The sequence below is a fragment of the Pristiophorus japonicus genome, chromosome 12 (assembly GCF_044704955.1).
Source record: "Pristiophorus japonicus isolate sPriJap1 chromosome 12, sPriJap1.hap1, whole genome shotgun sequence".
NCBI lineage: Eukaryota > Metazoa > Chordata > Chondrichthyes > Pristiophoridae > Pristiophorus > Pristiophorus japonicus.
In genome coordinates this window covers 190,553,554-190,578,935 of record NC_091988.1, presented here as the reverse complement: position 1 = coordinate 190,578,935, position 25,382 = coordinate 190,553,554, and the positions used below count along the sequence as shown (strand labels likewise).

General features: G+C 44.2%; 1 protein-coding gene across 1 annotated transcript in view; it reads left to right on the top strand.

Annotated features, from left to right (window-relative positions):
- LOC139277622 (DNA topoisomerase 1-like) overlaps positions 1-25,382 on the top strand; it is a 92,102-nt gene that overhangs the window by 5,157 nt on the left and 61,563 nt on the right. Inside the window, exon 3 of the mRNA XM_070896335.1 lies at positions 7,485-7,611. Coding sequence (XP_070752436.1) covers positions 7,485-7,611 — 127 coding nt within the window. The remainder of the gene's footprint in view (positions 1-7,484; positions 7,612-25,382) is intronic.

Here is a 25,382-nt window from a genome sequence, read left to right as displayed (position 1 = left end):
GGAGACCTGCTCTGCTGCACGGACCTAGTGCGCGCACGCATCGCAGTGTGGGCAGGCCATAAATAGTTCAACACTTTTCAATGCTTCAAATTTGGAAGGGGAAATTTAAAAAGCTTGGGGCAGGTGAGGGGCATGACTAAGTGCGAGAGATTGGATTTCTCACCTGGCACGAGGGCAGAGGCAGTAATTTGCCAAACCCATGTGTGACATTGCAGCTTGAAGGAGAGCATCAAGGGGTGAGGGAGAGGGGAGGAAAAGAAAAAAGATATCCTAATGTAGCATTCCACATATGTGAGGAAAAGCGATTGTAATCCTTTAGTTGTGAGAAGGCCTGCTGGAGCATCATCACAGTAGCTTTCCTGGGTGGAAGAGGATCTTTTTGGAATGACATCTTGAGCTGACTCTTGCTACTTAAGAGGTTGGATTTGCATTCTTCCTGGTTGTGAATGCTAATCACTGTAAAATAGTGCAAGGGACTGACTTGTCAATAACAATCTTTCACGTTGCTGAGGTTATTAGTATTGAAATAAGATCTCTGATTGCTTTCTGCTTATAATTTATGTTCATGTTTTTTCATGTATAGCTTATATTTTTGGGACCCATGTATCTTTGTTCAAAAAGGAACTGAAACCAATGAAATCCAAAGGCTGACATAGTCTTGCTTGTCAATATGTTGAGAGTTTTGAACACTGAGTGAGCAATTAACTCTTTGGCACTTGAGGCGTATGTGGTTGGATTGATGCTTTGCTTTAAATGTCATGAGGAAATTATTAAAATTCAGACAGTACAGACTGGCATAGAACTAGTTTTCTTTCATTTTGTATTGAGGTGCCCATCAGTGCAGACTCATCTTCACCTTCGGTTCCATGGTACTGTTTGGTTATTTTACTGTGTGCTGTAACATTTTTAATTGTGGCCAAGTAAAGGGTTGGCACTGTGGTTTGGCTGCTGTCCTTTTTTTGTTTCTAGATAAATATTTGGATTTCTATTGGGCAGACTGCTGACTGGGAGGGGGCAGGGGGATTGTTGGGCAGTAACCCTTTACAATATGTATGTGCTGACTGGTTAAATTCTGAAGCATCCTTCCAGTTGGGTTTCGGAGATTTACTGATAGTTTCTGTTCTGGGTTTTGCATTTGCCCATTAAACATGAAGGTCCAGATATACAAATGCCAAGCAAGAGCATCCAGCGAGTACACTTGGAGAGGCCCTCTTCCCTTCCCAAGGTAGGCAGGCTAATTAGATACAGTTGAAAATGTAACTGGTTAACTCGCCTCTCTTGAATTGGTAGCTTTGGTGGTCTGCAGTTGTGATGCTGACAATGGAGAGGTCACGTTGGTACAAGTCTTGGGGGAAGGGGAATGAATTATGTCTCCTAGGTAGAGGTCAAAAGGCACTGTCTGGACAATGTAGAGTTGTTCCATCCTTGTATCTCTGAATTATTAGCGCTTCATCGGATTCTGAATGGATGATTCTGCATGTTGAGTAACTGTCTTGGTACGGGTGAAGAGATCAGCTTCATACACTTGGCCTGAGCACTACCCCTCCCCCCCCCCCCCCACTGTGTCTCCTCATCTTATGAATATGTTAATATGCTGTGGTAATGATTCTACAGTGCTGGTAGCCCTTTGCTGCCTTCCCCAAGTCATCATTCTTTACGGGTAAACTTAAAGCAGTGACTTTCGGCAGATAATCGGAAAGGGCATCACGGGTAGGCATAATCCTCCCTCTCTTTCTTCCCCCCCCCCCCCACTGTTTGAAATTCTGATGTAAAGCAAAAGCTGATTAGGAGTGGGAAGCCTGGCTGTTGTTTACCCCCTAACAACAACAACTTGTATTTATGTAGCACCTTTAACATAGTGAAACATCCCAAGGCACTTCACAGGAGCATTATGATACACAAAATTTGACACCGAGCTGCAAAGAGAAATTAGGGCAGGTGACCAAAAGCTTGGTCAAAGAGGTAGGTATTAAGGAGATGCAGGAGATATCTGATGGCTACAGCAGTTCGCCCACTAGTGCCTTTTGGTTAAGAGCACCATGTAGGTGAACCTGGAGTCTGTGCTGCACTGCTCCGAACCACGTGGTTCACCAGGAAAACTTCTTGTCTTCCATTTCTGGAGTAAGTACGTGATCCCTTTTCCCCCTATGGCTGTTTGCTGAGGGTGATTGCCCTTCTTTCTTCCTTCCCCCTCCCCCACCCCATCAAGGAGGAACAGAGAGCCTCTCTGTCGGAATGTGCTGGTACGCCTGACCCATTCAGTGCCCTTGACCTTCAACTATTGGGTGGAAATTGCACAAGACACAGGCTGCATTTCTGGTTTGGGGCCCAATTCTGTTTTCTGCTGCTGATTCGTGAAAGGGTGGGCAATGATCTCTGCGAGCAATTGTGGCAGAGTGAAGTGTTTCCTTTCCACCTCTCCCTCCCAATCTTTTCTCTGCACCTTCCTTCCCATTCTATAACCATGGCTGCCAACAGTTGGCCAGGCTTAATTCTGTTCTGGCAATATTTCCAGTCCAGTGCCGTCAGGCAACTCTTGTAACTGCAGAACATTTGACAGCCTAAAATTTGTAGCAGTGGTCTTTCATTATGGTTACTATTTAGTTCGTACTAGTCTGTTTAGGTCTGGTTTTCTACATGACTTCAAATTGCCATGATCAAGACCATATGGTTCTGGTCATGTGCTAAATGTTGGTTATAGTAAGTTATGGTCTTAATCAGCCTAGTAACAACAATGGATTCTCTTTTTTTGCCTTTATTCTTTATTTCTCCCCCTTTCCCTTTACATAACAAATAGGAGCAGGAGTAGGCCATTCGGCCCCTCGAGCCTGCTCCGCCATTCAATAAGACTGATCTTCTACCTCAACTCCACTTTCCTGCACTATCCCCTTGATTCTCTTAATATCCCAAAAATCTATCGATCTCTGTCTTTAACATGCTCAAAGACTGAGTCTCCACAGTTCTTTGGGGTAGAGAATTCCAAAGATTCATCACTCTCCCGAGTGAAGAAATTTCTCCCCATCTCAGTCCTAAATGGCCGACCCCTTATTCTGAAACCGTGACCCCCTGGTTCTAGACTCCCCAGCCAGGGGAAACATCCTCCCTGCAACTACCCAATCAAGACCTTTTGTATGTTTCAATGATGATCAACTCTCATTTTTCTAAACTCTACAGAGTATACGCCTAGTCTACTCAATCTCCCATCCCAGGAATCAATCTGGTGAACCTTTGTTACACTCCCTCTATGGCAAGTGTATCCTTCCTTGGGTAAGGAGACAAAAACTGTACACCATATGCCAGGTGCGGTCTCGCCAGGGCTCCATATAATTGCAGTAAGATGTCTTTACTCTTGTACTCAAATCCACTTGTAATAAAGGCCAACATACCATTTGCCGCCTTAATTGCTTGCTGTACCTGCATGTTGACATTCAGTGATTCATGTACAAGGACACCCAGGGTCCCTCTGAACACCCAACATTTCCCAAACCCCCTCCATTTAAAAAAAAATACTCTGCTTTTCTATTTTTCCTACCAAAGTGGATAACTTCACATTTCCCCACATCAAATCCATGCCCATCTTTCCTGCAATTCCATGTTTGAATCCCTCCAATCCGGTTTCTGCGCCTGCCACAGTACTGAAACGGCTCTGATCAAAGTCACAAAAGACATCCTTTGTGACCGACGACAGTAAACTTATCCCTTCTCATCCTTCTTGACTTGTCTGCAGCCTTTGACACGGTTGACCACTCTTTCCTTCTTCAATGCCTCTGCACTGTCATCCAACTACACTGCTGAAACAGTAGAATATACAATCAGTGGAAGGCATGATCAAATTGTATACAGCTTTTCTACCCGCATCGTTGCCTCTGGTGTTCCCCCAAGGATCGATCCTTGGCCCGCTCTTAATTCTCATCTACATGTTGCCCCTTGGCGATATCATCTGAAAATACAGCATCAGTTTCCACATGTACGCTGATGACACCTAGCTCTACCTCACTTACCACTTTACTCGACCCCTCCACAGTCTCTAAATTGTCAGACTGCTTGTCTGACATCTGGATGAGCAGAAATTTTCTCCAATTGAATATTGCGAAGACTGGAGCCTTTGTTTTCGGACCCCACCACAAACTCCGTTCGGTAGCCACTGACTCCATCTCTCTCTCTCCAAATTCTGTCTGAGACTGAACCAGACTGTTCGCAGCCTTGGTGTCATATTTGACCCTGAAATGAGCTTTCGACCACCTATCCACAGCATAAGACCGCCTATTTACACCTCCATACCATCGCCCGTCTCCACCCTTGCATCAGCTCCTCTGCTGCTGAAGCCCTCATCCATACCATTGATGGCTCTAGACTTGACTATTCCAATGCACTCCTGGCTGGCCTCCCACATTCTACCTTGCGTAAATTAGAGGTGATCCAAAATTCGTCTGCCCGTGTCCTAACTCGCACCAAATCCTGTTCACCCATCACCCCTGTGATCGCTGACCTACATTGGTTTCCAGTTAAGCAACGCCTCGGTTTCAAAATTCTCATCCTTAATTTTCAAATCCCTCCCTATTTCTGTAATCTCCTCCAGCTCCACAACCTGCACTCCTCTAATTCTCTGTTGAGCATTCCTGATTATAATCGCTCAATGATTGGTGGTCATGCTTTCTGTTACCTAAACCTCTTCGCCTCTACCTCTTTTTGTTCCTTCAGGACGCTCTTTAAAACCTACCTCTTTGACTCCTGTGCTAATTTCTACTTATGCGGCTCATGTCAATTTTTAAAAAATCTCGTAATACTCCTGTGAAATGCCTTGGGATGTTTCACTACGTTAAAGGTGCGATTATAACTAAGTTGTATTCCATTTCCATGTTCTTGCCCACTCACTTAGCCTATCTATATCACCATGATGCCTCTTTGCATCTTCCTCACAACTAACATTCCCTTCCACAATCCAAAAAACACCAACAGTTACTTGGGTTTACACACACACACACACACTGGTTTCCCATGAGATGGTGCAAATTTTTCTATTGCGAAGCCAGCATTTGGGCAATGGCTGTTACTTCCTCTGGATACTTGGGATATATTCAGTTCAGGGTGATTTTAAGTAATCTAAAAACTTATTTGAATGTGTAGACAGTTTGACTAATAGATTTGTGTTTCTCTTTAAATCCTTTCCTGTATTAATGCAAGCAGTAACACAGAAGCAGATTCTTGCCGAGCAATATTACACTGTTAATGAGAAGGGCAGGTTATGCTCGGTCTTTGCAGTAATACTTTTAAAATCTGATTTTATTTCTTGGAATGCGGTGAATGAGAGGAGTACGATAACTTTAGTGAGATTATTTTGTGAGCAACCTTCCTGCTTTGTTTGAATGACACCACTGAATGCGTGCAACAAAATGGTGCTGACCTTGATATGACTTGCTATTACGATGCTAGGATTGATTTGATCAGCAAGTGCATGAATGGTCTCTGATTTCAGGAAAAGCATATTGGATCTATAAGGGTCTGTGAAGTGTTTGCCTTGTTTTCCCTTTTTTGTCTTTTTTAATATATTTTATTTAAAGGGCATTGTTTTCCTCATTCTTCATTTCCAATACGTCAGATAATTACACATTTCAATCTATAGGGCAATGTTTACTCCTGCTCCATAACAAGAGTTAGTTCTTTAGTCTTGCTGAGCAGTAAAGCTAAGTCCATTGTTGGAGTCTAGTAATAAGTGCACGTTAATCATGTGTGATGACTGTATGTACAGTGTGTTGGGCCTAGTGGACCTACCTAGTCCAGTATTCACTATTGATTTCCGTTCTTATTCCAATCCCCACCTCCATGCACAGGGACCCTGAGGCAATTGTACCAATGCTGCAAGTGATGGTGGCTGTACGGACAAGGAAGACCATTGGGCCCACTTTAGCTCCTCCATTTTGAAAACTTCCTCCAGTTCCCCCATCATAATATCCAAATGCTTAAGAGATGCAATAATGTTTAAACTCCTCCACCAAAGCATCCAATCCATGTGTTGATCACTGCGAAGAACGTTCTGGTGTCAGTCCTAAATTTGCCATTTACTGATTTGCATCTTTGACCTCGTTGTCTTGCCCTTACTAGTGGCGTTCTGGATTTATCTTTTCTGTACTAATTGCTGTCTTGCATGAGGTTATCTCTCATGATTGAAAAACCCAAGTTTCAACACTAGTTCTTTTAGACCTTTGACACTAGGGATCATAGTTCACTCTGAACCATCTGCAGGGCTTTAATGTCTCCTTGGTGTCTGTAACCAGAACTGGACGTAGTGTAGAGCTCAAGGATATGGTCTGAAGAGCATGACCTAGTTTGAACATAACATAACTCAACATGAATGTACCTTGCGTATATCACATTTTAAATCTCATACTTCTGATTTTTTTCCCCCTTGAAAATATGAGCTGAACATAAGAATTAGGAGCAGGAGTGGGCCACACGGCCCCTCGAGCATGCTCTGCTATTCAATAAGATCATGGCTGATCATCTACCTCAACTCCACTTTCCCGCCCAATCGCCATATCTCTTGATTCCCTTAGAGTACAAAAATCTTAGCCTTGAATATACTCAATGATTCAGCATCCATGGCCCTTTTGGGTAGAGAATTCCAAACATTAATAACCCTCTGAGTGAAGAATTCCTCCTCGTCACAATCTTAAATGACCGACCTCTTATCCTGAGACTGTGACCCCCTAGTTCTAGACTCTCCAGTCTGGAGAAACAACCTCTCTGCATATATCTTGCCTATTCCACTCCGAATCTTGTATGTTTTGATGAGATCACCTCTCATTCTTCTAAACTCCAGAGGGTATAGGCCGAATCTACTCGATCTCTCCTCATAGGACAACCCTTATCCCAGGGATTCTTCCTTAGATAATCAAATGTGCCTCTCGGCACTGTTTTCACATTTGTATAATCCTTCAAGCAGCCATATTGTATTTCTGAAAATTTCGCTGCACTGACTAAGTGAGCAACACTACAGGAGATTTACCAGTTATATACAAGATTCATTATCGATTCACATGATGGCTTAGGCCACAAAGGTTCTTGGTTTCATCCCCAGATTGAACGGAGTTAGCTGATTTCAGTAGGGGAGTTGCAGTTGGCCTCAGCCCCGTCGGTTAAGGAGGGGAATTGATAGCCAGCCAATCCTGCGGAAAGTGTGCCAGAAGGCAGCCAGTGCCCGTGAATCCTTATGTCAGTTAAGAATTGATGCCTTCAGAACACGAGGAAGCATATTGGTGTGAAAAAGGTGAGTACAGTAATGATGACGACTGGATGGATACAAATATGCGCAATGCAGTATTTTAGTGCAGTGTGTCTTAAAATGGAGAGTGTAGGAACTAGTGTGTGGTTGTGTTTTTTGTTGAAAGAAATTCTGAGATTTCTTGCATTATTGACGAGCAAGAAGGAAGGGAAACAGAAATGACAGCAGCCAATTTTTTTTTTTCCCCTCTATATGCTTGCAGACTCCCACAAGTCAAGCAAAAGCGAAGAGAAACACAAGCATAAAGAGCACAAACATAAGGAGCACAAGTCCAAGGATCGGGAGAAATCGAAGCACAGCTCCTCCAGCTCCAAGAATCATAGCAACAGGTACCGTTATTTGTACATTTTGTACGTGCTGTGAAATGTCGCTGTGTCTGCGTGTGGACTGGGATTGAAACTTTATACAGTGCGGTACGTTTGGGCGAGCATGTCCCCCACATTGGGAGCGTAATGAAAGGACTAAATGATAACAAATTGACTGCACCTCTTGAGGTAATCGTGGGTGTTTCCTGGGTTGCTAATAGCTATAGTGAAAATGGCTGTGTTTCGGTGGCCAACCACCAGCCTTGCCATAGACAGGTGGCACTTTCTGGGATATGATGTTCTGGCTGCCCTTTGATAACTGGCCATGGGGCCAGTATTCATTTTGCACAGTCTTGGTGTCTGCAAGATGCCAACTACCGATGCCCGAAGCATTGCAGCCACGTCTATAACTTTCTTCTTGCTCCGTGACAACACTGAGAGAACCGTGGTGTTTTTCCTGCTCCATGGGCACCCGGAATGCCTCCAGTGGCAATCTGTCTAAGATCAGCTAATTTGACACAGAACAGGGATCATCTGGCTCTTCTATAGCTCAGACTGGGCCAACAGAACCGCAGGATGTAGGTTTATGCCTCCCCAATACCACTCGGGGCTCAATTGCTCACCTTGGGGGCAACTGACTCGTGGCATTGATGGGAAGAGGTTCATCTGTTCCCCGTTATCCGGGGTGTGAAAAGAAAGGGGAAGTAAACTCCATTGAACCATTAAAAATATCTCTTTCCCCTCTCCAGTATGCATACTGCAGATGTTGGAACGCTATGTGATTGTGGAGATCGCAGCTAGTTTTGGTCCTGTCCTTAACTGACACTTCACTTTCTTGCAAGGGTCACGGAATAGCAGTCAGGAACAGAACCCGGTGTGATTTTTGTTTCACATCTAACCCAGCGGCCAATTATAGTGCATTTTACATGAAATGGCGGCAGAATCAGGTTTGGCTGTGATGCCCACCCCAGTTGAATAAGCTGGTGTGCGTGTGTGCTCACCCGCAAATAATTACCCCTTTGGTGGGGTGCTTTGGGAAAGAAAGGATGAAAATTGATGAATGTTTTCTGATTTGTCAGGCAACTATATAACATGCCTTATAATTATTCCTAATTAACTGTTCTGGATGCCTTCAGGTTTGTTCAGTAGGCAGCATATCCAGCTGGCAAAGACTGAGGTAGAGTTTATGATTTTGAAGTACTTTGCACGATGGGAGCACATATTTAGAATTTGGCAATGGATGTCAGCGTGACTTCCGTCCATTCGTTTTCTCGTGTGGAAAGTCGTGCAGCACTCCAAGCCCTGAATTCCCAATATGAAAACATACCCTCTTTTATGGTTGGAATGAAATCTATTTCTAGTTGCTGAGCTTTCCGTCAGGGAAATGCGTCTTTTTTAATTGCCACTTTTTTCAGTGCTGAATGGCAGACCATTGGCCCTGCAAAAAAAAAAACCTTTGCCGGAGAGCTTATGGTCCTGAAGTTCCACAATCTCAAATAAAGTCTGATAATCCAATTGCACAGTAGCAGCAATTGTGAATAGAATCATTTACAAGTGGTGGTCACAGCCAGAAACTCCTTCTGATAGTGTCCTGCAGAAAACTACTGCCATGGAGGAGCAGAACTTAATACTTGCTATTGGTGTGTAAATCGCTTCCTAACAATGCCTGTAACTTTTATCTCTTGTCTCCCCTACGCATCTATTTTAAGAAACATTTCTAACCAATTTGAACCAGCCCTCTTGTTACCTGTGTTACGTGTTGCATCCACTTTGTAAGCTGGAAAATAAAGTCTCTGGCAATCCTGTGATGCAACCTGTTGGTGGCTTGGCTGTTGAACCAGCGGTGAGCTACTACTTTATTGCAAGCTGCCCTCCTATGTTCTCCCACAAGTGCCAGCTTTTACCAGTGTATGTTCCTACAGGTGTGTCAGCAGTCGTCTATTACTTCACCAAAGGGACCATTCTTCATGTTGGAGCGCGAACACCCACAAGCTATTTATGTGCGAGCAGTGAAGCCAAGCCTAATCCTGTCCACGGTCGATTGTCACGATGTAGCAATTGTGCCGGGGAGGGAGTTCTCGCTGCTTTTCTCTACCCTCCCATTATCCAGAAGCACCAAGATCAATTGTAGTGTTGTAGTGCCACAACTACTGCTGCGGATGAGATGAGTTAATGCAGCATGAACTGGGGATTGAACCTGGAACTCTTGTCTGCATGCCATAGTCCTATATGGGCTCTATTTTACCTACTGTGACATTAAGGAAAGTCTGGGTAACTTTCTTTTCATCTATAGTAACGCGCATGTTTGTGCGACATATCTGTAGATGGATAATTGGAGTCAGCAAGTTCCATCTTTGAGATTCCCTCTCATCCATTCTCAAGTGTTCCGTGGTCCTCAGTGGAAAGTCCCAAATGCTTACCCCTTGAGACGGGAGCAGCAGGCACGGTCTTCGAATTATTAATGATCCCAACATCACCAATGTTCTCTTGAACCTGGAGCAACCCCACCTACTCCACCACTCGAGCTGTATGAGGAAGAAGAACTGTCTTTTTCTTCCGCCACTGGCTAGTTTGAGAGTGTAACACATGTACATCCAGAGCTTGGTGAGTTGGCTTGGCTGTGGTGGGAGGAGGTTAATAAAGCTCATTTATAACTAGCTTGCATCACTATTTAATCAGTTTAGTGATTGGCACAGAAGACTGGTCTATGAAGATTCATTTGTGCTGACAGAAGAATGGAAGTGCAGCTGCATAAAGAGGAGGAAGCGCTCCAAATTTCATGAGGCTCCCTTGGATTTTGGTGCATTGAAGTTTTTTGTGGTGAGAGGGTTGGGCGATGAAGAAACTCGCAGTTATTGAACTCTAGGTGGGAAGAGGATGCTGGGTTCAGAAAAATTATGGAGCCTTGCTGTATGGGCGAAGTAAACCACTTATACTACTGGTCAAGGGTTAAATTATGAGGACAGGCTGCATCGACTCGGCTTGTATTTCCTTGAATATATATGTTTAAGGGGGCAATCTAATTGAGGTATTTAAGATGATTAAAGGAGTTGATAATTTATCTTATGGCGGGGGGAGTCCAGAACAAGGGGGCGTAACTTAAAATTAGAGCCAGGCCATTCAGATGTCATCAGAAAGCGCATCTTCACACACACACTAGTGGAAATCTGGAACTCTTTCAAAAAGCTGTGGAGGCTGGGAACAACAAATTGGAAAATTTCAAAACTGAGATTAATAGATTTTTGTTATACAAGGCTATTAAGGGTTACAGAACCAACATTGGTAGATGGAGTTAAGATGCAGATCAGCCCAGCCATGATCTAATTGAATAGCTGAACATGCTCAAGGGGCTGAATGGCCTGTTCCCATTGAAAGGTTAATAGGTTGTGCATTGTGAAATGGGTATCCGTGCAAGCACAAAGGGGTTATGGGGAATAACTTCCATTTTTGATTTTACTTTATTTTCCCACATTTATAACAAGGCTGGTGGTGGGTCCAGTTACACAGATGGTTCTTGCCCTCTGCTAATTTGCAAATTATTCATGTATGAGCTTTCACGGAGTTTTGGGAGGCTACTTGGGGATGAAGCAGAACATCACAGTTGAGTGTTCCTTTCCTTGCTAATTCCCATTTACTGGATTGCAGTCCGGAGTCTGAACCCTGTCCACTCCCCGACCCTCCCTAACTAAGCTAATCAGCTAACACTGATCCAGTGGTGGAACTTGTGATCTTGCTGGTCTATGTGGCTTAGTTACTGGCTAAATCTTGTGAGCTATGGGGTAAGCATATTGTGCATTTGAACAGTAAGCTTTGACTCTTTGTTCTCTTGCTGCACAGAGCCCTTTGAGCATGTGTTTTGATTGTAATTGGATGCTGTGCAACCTAGTTGGGAGGGGTGAGACTAGTGTGTTTTAGATAGGATATATAGCACAGAAACGGGCCAGTCTACCCAACCAGTCCATGTTGGCATTTACGCTCCACTCGAGCCTCCTCCCATCCTCCCTCATTTAATTCTATCAGCATAACCTTCTATTCTCTTCTCCGTCATGATTATCTAGCCTCCCCTTAAATTAATCTATTTTGCTTCAACCACTCTCTGGCAGCAAGTTCCACATTCTCGCCACTCTCCTGAGTAAAGACGTTTCTTCTGAATTCCCTATTTGATTTTCTTTGTGGCTCTTATTTTGATGGCCTCTAGTTTTGATCTCTTTCCCCTCCACACGTTGCACACGCACACTTCCGTTCTCCCTCATACGCTTATCTAGCCTCCCCTTAAATGCATCTATACTATTCGCTTCAACCAATCTCTGTGGTAGCGAGTTCCACATTCTCACCACTCTCTAGCTGAAGATGTTTCCTCTGAATTCCCTATTGGATTTATTCGTGACTATCTTATATTGATGGCCTCTAGTTATGCTCTTCCCCACAAGTGGAAACATTTTCTCTGTATCCACTCTATCAAAACCTTTCATAATTTTTAAAGACCTCTATTGGGTCAGCCCTCAGCCTTTTCTTCTTTTTTTTTCAAGAGGAGAGAGACCCAGCCTGTTCATCCTTTTTTTGATGGGTATAATCTCTCATTTCTGGTATCTTCCTTGTAAATCTTTTTTGCACCTTCTCCAGTGACTCTATCTTTTTTTTAAATACGGCAACCAGAACTGTACACCGTGCTCTGTACAGTCTGATCTCAATCCAGATTCCCCATTTGTGCATTCATTTAAAAGAAAATTGTGTGCTGTTCTCTGCCAGGGCACGGGTAGGGACACTGTAATTGGCTAAGGAAAGGGGAAAATCTTCTCTGACTCCTCTTCACTGTCCAGAGAACCATGTTGGTCAGTGTGTGTGCATGGAGCTCGGGAAAGGACCAGCTCACCTGTGATGTCTCCTAAAATTGAATAATTTGCCAACACATACTGTCAAGCTGTGTATGAAAAAGGGCTACTTGTGTGAGGTGTTGGATAGATTTTTGAACGATAAGGGAGTGAAGGGTTATGGGGATCAGGCAGGGAAGTGGAGCTGAGCCCCAGATCAGATCAGATCAGCCATGATCTTAGTAAGTTGCGGAGCAAGCTCAAGGGACCAAATAGCCTACTTCTCCTATTTCTTGTGTTCTTATGATTGCAGTGCCCAAGAACCAGGCCAGCTATTGCCTATGTGGTTAGAAGTGTTCAGAGGCTTCTACTAAGTTAACACAATGTTCCTACTTAGCTCGGCGGCCATACAGTGTTCTGGAAGTCCCATGCAGGCCACTCGCCAGCTTTTCAATGGGAATAACCGCTTGTGCAAAAGATTAAATGGGCCACTCAGCCAGTTAAAGGGCCCACCAAAAAATTAGAGAACATTGATTGACGGATAATATAGTCCTCGAGTGATATTTGTTTGGGAATCTATGCCTTTTTAGGAGAGGAAGAGAATATATTGTAACCACTTTTATATTTATATATGGAGTGCTGCTCGTATAAAAATAAAGCCTGCTATTGAGTGCAGTTGAACTGAAAATGCCATATGGTGTGTTTAGTCCTTGGCTTACTCAGGAAGTGAGGCATCCCTGGTACCTTGGGCGGAAAGGTGTTGTATCCTGTGTTATCTTAATACGTGCCATGTATAAGGAAAGTTTAGAGTTGCCAAAGCCTTCTGTGTGGCTTTATTCGGCCAGTAACCGGAATCCACTAGTATGCCTTCCCAGGAAGCTCAATGCCACATCTCTCTCGTAAAGGTCATTTTTGAATGAAGCATTATTCACTACAGAAGAAAGTTTGCTTACAAATGCAAATGCCACACAAGGGCTATATTGTCTGCCAACGCACAGAAACCATGCTATTTGAATTTTGTGTATTTTTGTTAACTGGGTTGAAACCTCAAACTCTTCTGATCCTCCTAAATAACTGTTCACTACCAAGTGCTGAAAATCAGCTTGGCTAAAAGCTCAACTGTTGTCTGGTGAAGCTGCGCATCTTCATCACACTCTGAATTCAATTGGTCTATAGCCAATTTTACTGGGGGGAGGGAGGGACTGAAGATTTGCTGTGTTGGTAGGTTTGTACTTCAGGAACTCTCCTTTTCCCTCCACTGAGGGGTACTTTCTTGGGCAGTGTGGAAATTACCAGTAGTGACATTTTTCACCCCATCTTAAAATTGGTTATTAAGTGGCATTTGAACCCTGCCTCTTCCAGCCTTGGAATAACTTTATATGCTATAAGGAACTAGGCCCAGTAAACCCAGCTCCTAATATGTTCTTGCAGTAACTGAAACCTGGATACCTGTCAACAAACAAAATTGAGGTAAAAGATGTTTTCTGCAGATATAGAGTATCTTTATTTTTAAAACAGCTTTATTAAAGTTCTGCCTTTGTCTCCCATCTATTGCATCTCTTTTCTGCCCCCACCCAAATCCGCAGCCAAGAACATGGGCAGGTGAACTGCTGGTAGGCCTGTGGCAGTTTTACCTCTATGTTGGCACATTGTGCTGTGGTAAAATGGCGTGATTTCATCAGCGATGATTCATGCTGGTGTGCATCCACCGTGAAGCCCACAGTATAGGAGTTTTCTGCTTACTCTTTGGCAGTATTGTCGGGAAAGTCTGGAGAAGTAATACATGCACAGTGGATGATCAGTGTTGAGTCCTGCTATACACTCTATGCAAATTCAAAATACTGAATCCTTGGCATGAGGGGACGATTATTGTAGTGATTGTCTTGATGTATTAAGGCATTGATTCTCTGCAATGTACAGCTCTTCCGGGCTTTTATATTGGGAGTGCAGTTGTGTCTGGACATGTGGTTCTTCCTGCTTCAGTTCCATCTCTTGGTTTTAATGACCTGCACAGAACCCACAGCTTCGTAGGCTCGTGAGGACGTGATTCCAGGAATCTGCTCTTGGATCAAGTGCACCTTAGTGTTCAAACTGAATGAGGAGGCATTCCCACACACCAGCAATCTGGTCTTTGTGTTAAACAGCGGATGCCAGAGCACGCAGAGATCAGCATCCTGTCACAAATCTAAGCCAGGGCACAGCAAACCACAAGACCTCAAACCCCTCCCCCACTCCCTGACCAGAACCAAGAAATTACAACACAAACAGGCTTTTCAGTCCAACCAGTCCATTGTTTATCCTCCAGACGAGCAGTGGTCCTTTGCCCAGTCTGATCCCATATCCTTATATCCCCATTATCTTCAGACTGGCATGGTCTTTTCTTCATTCACTTTTTTAAGACCCACTTCTGCGCTCTCTGCTAAATCTCTTGCATAATTATTTGTATTTCCTCATGCAGCATCCTAGTTAATCTGTGCTGTACCCGCTCTATGTTGTCTCAACATCTTCCTATAGCATGGTGCCCAAAACTGCACTCTGTTGTCCCCAATGGTAGCCTTGCTATGGTTTCACGTACACCAGATCTATCAACTTCGACAGGGGTGTAAAACAGCCAATCAAAAGGAAAATTAGGTGTGTATAACGGGCGGCTGATACAAACTCTTCTGTTTTATGCTCCCACCCACGTTTAAAAGTCTGCCTTGGATTGGCCGTTTCATCTCTTTTCATATTCTATATCTACTTGAATTGTTGCTTTTAATGGGCTCAATTTTCCTGGGTCATTTGCGCCGTTTTTTGGCACATGCTGTTTTTTCTGGCATAATTATTTAATTCAAAATTTCCCCCTGGAATCTGCCGGCGTAGCTGCTTTAGTTACGATTTTTCTATGTTGGGTTTTTATGATGTCATTGCGGGGGGGGGGGCGGGTGGTGGGGTGTTTCCTCATGTCTGCAGTTTTCAGCATTTTTTGCAGTTTGCCCAAAATATTTTAATGCTAGGTCGGTGTATCTGGCCACTCCTGAAAAACATTCTGGTGATTTAACAGAAAGCAGTGCACATTGAAAAATTGGTGCCAAAAGACACCATTGTTTTTCATCAAAGTTTTTGGGGGGAGTCTCTAACACTTGAAATATCCATAATAAAGTTCAATTTTTTTTTTTACCTTTTCAATGGAGTACATGGAAGTTTCTTGGATTTCTGAAGTTTTCATTTTTTTTAAAACTCGCATGCCATCACCGAATGTCTTCAAGCAGGGCTGGAGGGTCATGGCGTCGGCCGTCAGAATTGGCCCCGTGCCTGGACACGGGCTCGGGGCTCAGCTAGAAAACAAGCCCAGTGGGGGGGTGTGGGGAGGGAGGTGGTGATCGGAAGGCTTCTGCACTGAGCCCTGGGAGGGAGGTGTCGATCGGAAGGCTTCTGTACTAGCCACAAGACTGCAATGAGTTGGGGGGTGGGAGTAAAGGGGAGAAGTCACAAGACCTGGGTGTGGTCAATCCATACAGACCTTGGTGAAAGAGAACAAAGAACTGTCCTTCCTGCCGTTTTGAGCTTCTTGCAAAGGTAGCATTTTAACTATGGGGGAAATACTGACGATGTCATCCATATCTTATGTGAGCCTTCTGCATGATGGTGCTACGTAGGAGACAATTAATTCCACGTCATCGCATGAGGAACATCAGAGCCCGTAGGGTGCTGGGCAGGAGGCTTTACCCACGTCTGGTATATTGAGACAGGAGTTCGTACCTGCAGCTGAGTGGTGCTGACTGTATCAGAAGGCTACGTTTCCTCAGGTGAAAGCAGACCTGCAACCTAGAAGCGTCCGGAGGACTGCTTTGTCAGTTGAAGTGAAGGTTACAACTGCACTTTCATTCTGTGTCTCTGGATCCTTTCAAGCTACAACTGGGGATGTGTGTGCCATCTCTCAACGTGCAACACATGTCTGCATTCATAGGTGACAGCTGCAATATATGCACGGAGGAATGACTACATAAAGTTCCCCATGACCGCCCAAGCAATGTATGACGGGTCTGTGGGCTTCTCCAGGGTTGCTGGCTTCCCAAAGGTACAGAGGTGCATTGATTGTATCCACGTCGCCTTGCGCGCACCTTTTTGGAGGATTCCGAGATGCATATCAGTTGATGCAAGATACCCTGGGAGCACCCATGATGCGTTCATCCTACGTAAGAGCGTTACATCTGCCATGTTTCAACAGCAGCCAGAAGGACAGAGCTGGCTACTGGGAGACCAGGGATTCGGCCTCGGCACCTGGCTCATGATGCCTCTACGTGTAACCCGGACGGAAGCTGACCGGGAATACAACATGTCGCACATTGTGACATGCAGTATCATAGAGAGGACCATTGGCATCTTGAAACAGGGATTCCGATGCCTGGGCCATTCCGGAGGCTACTTGCTATACTTCCCTGAGATTGTCGGTCACTTCACTGTTGTGTGCTGCATGCTGCATAACTTAGCCATCATGAGGCAGCAGCAGCTGGTAGAAACATAGGAAATAGATGCAGGAGCAGGCCATTCTGCCCTTCGAGCCTGCACCACCATTCAATATGATCATGCAACTTCAGTACCCCACTCCTGCCTTCTCCATACCCCCTGATCCCTTTAGCCGTAAGGGTCACATCTAACTCCGTTTTTGAATATATCTAACGAACTGGACTTAACAACTTTCTGTGGTAGAGAATTTCATAGGTTCACAATTCTCTGGGTGAAAAGGTTTCTCCTCATCTCAGTCCTATATGGCTTAACCCTTATCCTTAGACTGTGACCCCTGATTCTGGACTTCCCCAACATCGGGAACATTCTTCCTGCATCTAACCTGTCCAACCCCTATCAATTTTATATGCTTCTGAGATCCCCTCATTCTTCTAAATTCCAGTGAATATAAGCCTAGTCGATTCAGTCTGTCTTCATATGTCAACCCTGCCACCCCGGGAATCAGTCTGGTGAACCTTCGCTGCACTTCCTCAATAGCAAGAATGTCCTTCCTCAGATTAGGAGACCAAAACTGCACACAATACTCGAGGTGTGATCTCACCAAGGCCCTGTACAACTGCAGTAAGACCTCTCTGCTCCTGTACTCAAATCCTCTCGCTATGAAGGCCAAAATGCCTTAACTGTCTGCTGCACCTGCATGCCTACCTTCAATGACTGATGTACCATGACACCCAGGTCACATTGCACCTCCCCTTTTACTAATCTGTCACCATTCAGATAATCTGCCTTCCTGTTTTTGCCACCAAAGTGGATAACCTCACACTTATCCACATTATACTGCATCTGCCATGCTTTTGCCCACTCGCCTAACCTGTCCAAGTCACCCTGCAGCCTCCTTACAGCTCTCACTGCCACCCAGCTTCGTGTCATCTGCAAACTTGGAGATATTACATTTAATTCCTTCGTCTAGATCATTAATATATATTGTAAATAGCTGGGGTCCCAGCACTGAACCTTGCGGTACCCCACTAGTCACTGCCTGCCATTCTGAAAAGGACCCGTTTATTCCCACTCTTTGCTTCCTGTCTGCCAACCAGTTCTCTATCCATGTCAATAAATTACCCCCAATCCTATGTGCTTTAGTTTTGAACACTAATCTCTTGTGTGGGACCTTTATCAGAAGCCTTTTGAAAGTTCCAATACACCACATCCACTGGTTCTCCCTTATCCACTCTACTAGTTACATCCCCAAAGAATTCTAGATTTGTCAAGCATGATTTCCCTTTCATAAATCCATGCTGACTTGGACCGATCCTGTCACTACTTTCCAAATGAGCTGCTATTACATCTTTAATAATTGATTCTAGCATTTTCCCCACTACCGAAGTCAGGCTAACCGGTATAATTCCTTGTTTTCTCTCCTCCCTTTTTAAAAAAAAAAAGTGGGGTTACATTAGCTATCCTCTATTCCATAGGAACTGATCCAGAGTCCATGGAATGTTGGAAAAAGATCACCAACGCATCGACTAATTCTAGGGCCACTTAAGTACTCTGGGATGCAGACCATCAAGCCCTGGGGATTTATCGGCCCTCAATCCCATCAATTTCCCTCATACCATTTCCTGACTAATAAGGAGTTCCCTCAGTTCCTCCTCCTCGCTAGACCCTCGGTCCCCTAGTATTTTCGGGAGGTTATTCATGTCTTCCTTAGTGAAGACAAAACCAAAGTATTTGTTCAATTGGTCTGCCATTTCCTTGTTCCCCATTATGAATTCACCTGATTCTGACTGCAAGGGACCTACATTAGTCTTCACTAATCTTTTTCTCTTCACATATCTATAGAAGCTTTTGCAGTCAGTTTTTATGTTCCCTGTAAGCTTTCTCTCACCTGCGGTGAGAGTGGCTGATAATGATGAGGAAGATGCAGATGACGCGCAAGAGGATGAGGAAACCATGCAAGAACCTGAGGCACGACGGTGGAGGGCGGGCCTTCGTGCCCCTTTAACGATTGCTCGAGCCTTGCGCCAACAGCTCATTCGTGAACGCTTTTCTGCCTGAAGCCTCAGCGACAACTATTCCATGTGGACCATGTTTACTGTTTGGACCCGTTCCGTAATGTTGTGTTGTGTTAATGGAACAAATGATGGAAATGATTCTTATTTACATCAAAAGTTGTGTTAATAATGGAACAAATAATGAAAATGATTCAGATTTAATGTAAAATATTTTATTCAAAAGTTTAACAAACAGTTCTTTGTACTTAACTTTAATAAAGTTTGATATAAAAGACTAATTTTAAGGTTTTCAGTTAAGATCACTTACAAACTTTTAAACTTGTAAATTTACATAACTCGCAAAAATCTTTTAATTTGAGTATAACAGTGACAAAATAGCAGCAAAGAAAGAGTGTATCCATCTCTCCTCCACCTTATTCTAAGACTGCCTGCCGCGCTTGTTCTTGGTGACTCCACCCCTGCCTGCGGACAGTGTCGCAGTGTTTCTGGGGTTAGTACCAAGCTTATTCTTTCTAAGATCCCGGGTAGTGTGCACTTGTTGTTTTGGGGGGGGGATTGGAGTGGGAGTGGCAGTTGATTCTGCCAATGGGCGAGGGGTCTGGGCGTGTTCCTTTATTGCAGCAGCTAACTCCAACATACCGCCCCTCGTGTGCCCTGACTGTCTCAATGACCTGCAACATTCCCTCCCTCCTGTTGAGCAAAACTGTCTCAACTACATAATGTTCACTGACAGCGCATCAGCTACCTGTGGCATTTCCTCCCTCATGGTCATTGACATGGTTTCAGCTGACTGAGATATTCCCTCACTCATGGTCCCGGATGTCATACATCATATCCATTTCTCGTGAGATTGCTGTTCCTTCTCCCGACAGTCCTGCTACCTGATCACCCCACCCCACTGATGGTGTCCAGGCGTGATCGCGTTAGGTCACTGCTCTCCCCACTCATTGCCATCATCTGAACCAGATGTGTTAGATCCTGCACCTCAGGCGAGCGCGGTCGAGTTCTTCTTCCCCCTCCTCCCCACCGGTGTGGCTCACACCCCAACACTGGGACCCGCAACCTCTGACGTTTGGAAATCATGGAATGTCCCAACAACACTCAAACCACTAGTCACGGAAGGGGCTGGCACCTCCAATGGGTGGTGCCTGCACCTCCACCAAAGTCAGTAAAAGAGGGGGCTTCATCCATCTCCATTCCCTCCCCCTCACCCCCATACTCTTGGTCTGGAGGGTGGGATTGGAAGATGTTCTCTTTAGGCTCGTCCTCGTCTGAATCATCTACATCGTCGGGGACGGCCTCAAGTTCTGCAAATTATAACAGAACACCGTTAGCAGCAGAGAAGGGGCGGGGTGGGTGGCATGAGTCGGCTCGCACAGCGCAGGCAGCAGGTTTTTTTGAAGGACCACGATGAATGATAGCACATTGCATCAACCGAAGCGTAGCTGATGGAGACATCCCCAGGAACCGAAGCATAGTTAGCCCATGCAGTACTTAACATTTAGCAAAGCCAGACTGGAATTTGCAGGACTTGCCCTTGCCCTCTCCCTCGAGTGTGGGCCAGCTTGTGCGGTGGTGATTGCTTTTTTCCAGGCAGGACCCATCAAAGCAGCGACCCTCTCTTCCAATGGTGTCAGTGGCTGCAGATTTGCTGAGCCTCCTCCTGTTCGAGTTCCTTCCCATTTGTTGTGTGCCACCTTCCTCTGCAAAGAGGAAAACATAACTTTTTAGCAAGGGTGTCTTTCTGCTGGGTGGGACATATACAGCTAGTCAGATTTACAATTGCCATTCCATTCAATAAATGAAAATGTTACTTGCACTAACTACTTGACCATAGTTCTGCCACTTTTTACACTGGCCTCCAGATCTCGTGGTGGTCACCTTTATTCAACACAAAATGTACCATCTCTCATTTACTGACCTTGAATACCATCTGCCACTTTTTTGCCCACACCAGCATCTTTATCAGTCTTCAGTTATTTACAATGCCTACCAGTTTAGTATTGTATACAAATTTGGACACCGTCCCATTTATCCCTATATTCAAATCATTGGCCCTGAAATTGCAGTTAGAGGCGTACCTCTGGAGTACGCCTCCAACCCGTGAAACAATTATGAAAGTACCTGCTGATACCCAGGCCTGCGAAAAGTTGCAGTCCCTGGCCTCCAGGTGGAAGGCAGCGTAATGGCCCAGGGATGCCATCGGTGCTGAAGTGATCTGGCCCTCCAATCAATAAGCAGAATTCTATTTCAATCATTTGCAAAGGGATCCCTTAATGATATGCAATGGAATCCTGAAATATAAAAAATTATACAATTAACAGAATTGGAATGTTGTTCTTCATCACCTTCATTCCACCAACCTCAATAAAAACGAAATGTTTTGATAATTTTATACATTTAAACTAATCCGGGCCAATATTTGTATAAACTCATTTAATACAGGGTATCTGTGTAATTTAGGATATGAACATGTTTAATTTGAGCCTTCGAGATCCCCTTGCGATGATGCAAACTTGCCCCATACCTGCTTGCATAAACCATAAGACTTGAGTGGCCAGTCGCTGGGTAAATAGCTCAACACTGCGCATGAAGCGATTGATTTTTTTTGAGGCTCCCACGGATGGCCTATCAGTGTGCACGTTGGCGAGTTCTGGATTTTGCGCAGGCGCATGTGGAAATCCCAAACTTCTGGGACATTTCAAAGGGAATTGGCCGGTGTAATCTTGAGTATGCCATCACAGACACTGCAATTTCAGGGCCATTAATGTGAACAGAAGTGATCCTAGGACATAACCTGTGGGACATCACTACCAACTTCCAACCAGTAGAAAAACTGCCCCTAACGCCTACTCTGGTTCTACTTTTCTCATCAGTTTTTAATCCAATTTGGTGCCCTTCAACTAATTCCATACCCCTTAATCTTCTCCATTTGTCTCCTTTTGTAGTACTTTATCAAAGGCTTTCTCAAAGCCCATATACCCCATATCTCCTACATTTCCCTTGCCCTCCATGTATGTTACCTCCTCAAAGAACTCTTAATCAGGTTTGGCAAGGACAATCTTACTTTCTGAAATCCATGCCAACTGCTTTTAATTATTTTCTACATCTCGATAAGAAATGAATCTTCGCAAAGACTCCTACCATAGATATTAAACTAGCAGCCCTGCTATTTACAATATACATTAATGATTTGGACGAAGGAATTGAATGTAATATCTCAAGTTTGCAGATGGCACTAAGCTGGGTGGCAGTGTGAGCTGTGAGGAGGATGCTAAGAGGCTGCAGGGTGACTTGGACAGGTTAGGTGAGTGGGCAAATGCATGGCAGATGCAGTATATTGTGGATAAATGTGAGGTTATCCACTTTGGTGGGAAAAACAGGGAGGCAGATTATTATCTGAATGGTGACATTAGGAAAAGGGAAGGTGCAAAGGGACCTGGGTACATTGAAAGTAGGCATGCAGGTACAGCAGGCGGTGAAGAAGGCAAATGGCATGTTGACCTTCATAGCGAGAAGATTTGAATATAGGAGCAGGGAGGTCTTACTGCAGTTGTATAGGGCCTTGGTGAGGCCACACCTTGAATATTGTGTATAGTTTTGGTCTCCTAATCTGAGGAAGGACATTCTTGCTATTGAGGGAGTGTAGCGAAGGTTCACCAGACTGATTCCCAGGATGGCAGGACTGACATATGAAGGTAGACTGGATCGACTCGGCTTGTATTCACTGGAATTTAGAAGAATGAGAGGGGATCTCATAGAAATATATAAAATTCTGACGGGATTGGACAAGTTAGATGCAGGAAGAATGTTCCCAATGTTGGGGAAGTCCAGAACCAGGGGTCACAGTCTAAGGATAAGGGGTAAGCCATTTACGACCGAGATGAGAAACTTCTTCACTCAGAGAATTGTGAATCTGTGGAATTCTCTACCACAGAAAGTTGTTGAGGCCAGTTCGTTAGATATATTCAAAAGGGAGTTAGATGTGACCCTTACAGCTAAAGGGATCAAAGGGTATGGAGAAAAAGAAAGAATGGGGTACTGAAGTTGCATGATCAGCCATGATCATATTGAGTTGGTGATGCAGGCTCAAAGGGCTGTCCTGCACCTATTTTCTATGTTACCCAGGTTTGTTCTCTGTCCCTCTTTAAACATGGGTATTGCATTGCTCACTTGAGCACACCTCTGCTCTCAGTAGAACCCTGATGTGTCATTTCTAGGGCCTCTGCTAGTTCTTTCCTCATTTCAGCATTCTTAATTATCCCATTAGTTCTCATCACTTTTCCACCTTTAACTAACGCTAATTTTAATACTGTCCTGTTTGATTTGATTTAATTGCATTTATCCTCCACTAACTCACTGATCTCAACTCTTGGTGTCCCACCTCACATTTAATCATTTTCTTTTCTTTTTGGGGGAGGATTCGATCCTGGTGCTCACTTCTCTCCTGTCCCTCGCATAACTTCTTTGCTTATTTTCTTGGATTCCCTCTTGGTTTTATCACTATAGGCACTACTTGCCCTCTTCAATTTTAATTTGGTTCTAAATTCTTTATCCATGGTATCTTGAAACTTGGAAGTAATTTTTTTTTAATGGTACATGTTCTGCACCTTTTGACTTTTTAAGCTTGGAAAAAAATCCCATCTGATGAAGCTTTACTATGCTGCTCTGGCTTTGATTTTAAGATGTCTTTGCCGTGCAGCACTGCATCGAAGGTGCTAAGGGCACAGCGGAGAACTCTGGGTATTGTTGGCTGACCTAATTTTCACTTGCAACTCCTTCCCTCCTCGCTACCAGAATCTTAAAGGTTGTCCCATTTCTCCTGCCTACTCTCGCTTTGAACTCAACCATGCTGGAGAGCAATTGGCACTGTGGTGTGCATTTACTCCTTTTTCTGTGTGCAGAAAACCCTGTTAACCCCCTCATGACTGGTTAATGAGGGGCCCCAATCAGGACCGTAGAAACCCAAAGTGATTGAGCGGAATCATCAAAGTATATGAAATATCAAATTGTGTGACTAAGGTAAATCTAGTTTCCTGCTGTACAGTAGGATCAGAAGACATGAATGGTAATTAGTAAAATGGTCTTTATTCAGATGAATAAATGTTTGGAATAATTTGACAGGCAGGGTGCTGGAGGCAAGAACATTTTTTCTACAGAATGCATGTGGATGCCAGATGGGAGAGCTAAGGTAGCAGAGGTGTCCGTTTTGATCGAATGAAATGGTTTTCTCGTTGCTGACTTTTCTACTGCCTTTTCAAGGTTTCTGGGCTCGATCAGTGTTTTTTTCAGGATATAGGTTTGATGGGCAGACAGTAGTTTGTGAGGACAGCAACGTGGATTCTGAGGCGATGGTAGAGTGTCAAAGGAGCACTGTTTTTGTAACTTGATGGACTGTTGGCAACAGGCTGACCGAGCAGGAAGTAGTCTGCCAACGAGCCCAAAATCTTGGCTATACTTGTGAAGTGGGAATAACAGCAGCCAGCCTTCGGCCTGCACTCAAAAGCCGAAGCCAGCTCTCTCGGGGCACAGTTAGCGTGGCGATCTGCCCTGTACATACACGGTTAGGTCTTGTGTGCAGAGACATTGCGTTAACCCCCTCTTGACTGGTTCAAGGAGAACACGCTAAAATCAAATGCTGGAACCATTTTTATTTTGAAGTTTATTGTGCAACCAGCCTTGACATTTTGCTAACATTTTCTTAAGGAAAATGTGTGAGGAAAAAAATGTCAGTGCCTTAATTTAGCTTTTAATAGTCAATGATTTTGAGTACGAGTAGGTCATTCATTGTGGGGTTGATGAAGAATAACACCATTTTAAATGAGACTTTTTTTCTTTTGCCTTTTTCCAACCCCACTCCCCCATTTCCATCAATTACCTTTTAACCTGTCTGTCTAATATACCTTTTATCACACCCTCCTTGTAAATTTGGTTACACATTCATTTACTAATGGGGTTTTCAATTCAGTGCTACCAGGTACTGCATACATAATTATTATTTGGGAGGGGGAAAAAAGGGACGATTTAAAGTATTTGGTCTGCTATTGTTTTGCATTCATTTAGGTAACTAAAAAAGAGTGGCTGTTTACAAGTACTGGAAGAGTTCTAGGACATGTCTCCAGCCTGCTCTCTGAACTGGAGAAAATACTTGTTGCAGGGAGATTGGCGGGGGCGAAATTCTAAACTTTAGACTGGAATAGTGGATGTCGTTCCAAAGTTGGGTAAAGCTATCATAGCTTGTCATAAGTGCATCGGACCTGGCATCCTATTGGTAATGTAGTAAATCACTTTCTGCACTTGGAGCAGTTGCAAGTCAGCTATTGTGGTTGCCACATCTACATTAGAAGGGAAGAGCAGGAAAGCTCCCATCGAGTCCACCCCATCCAGAGAATGGTATTGCCTCGCGCACCATTCATCCAACCCTGAGTCACGCATTCTCCCAGGAGAGGCAAAACAATCCCAAGAGTCAGTAACCTGTGATCACTGCACCTTAATTCCTTAAGGCAATCAAGCAAAGCCA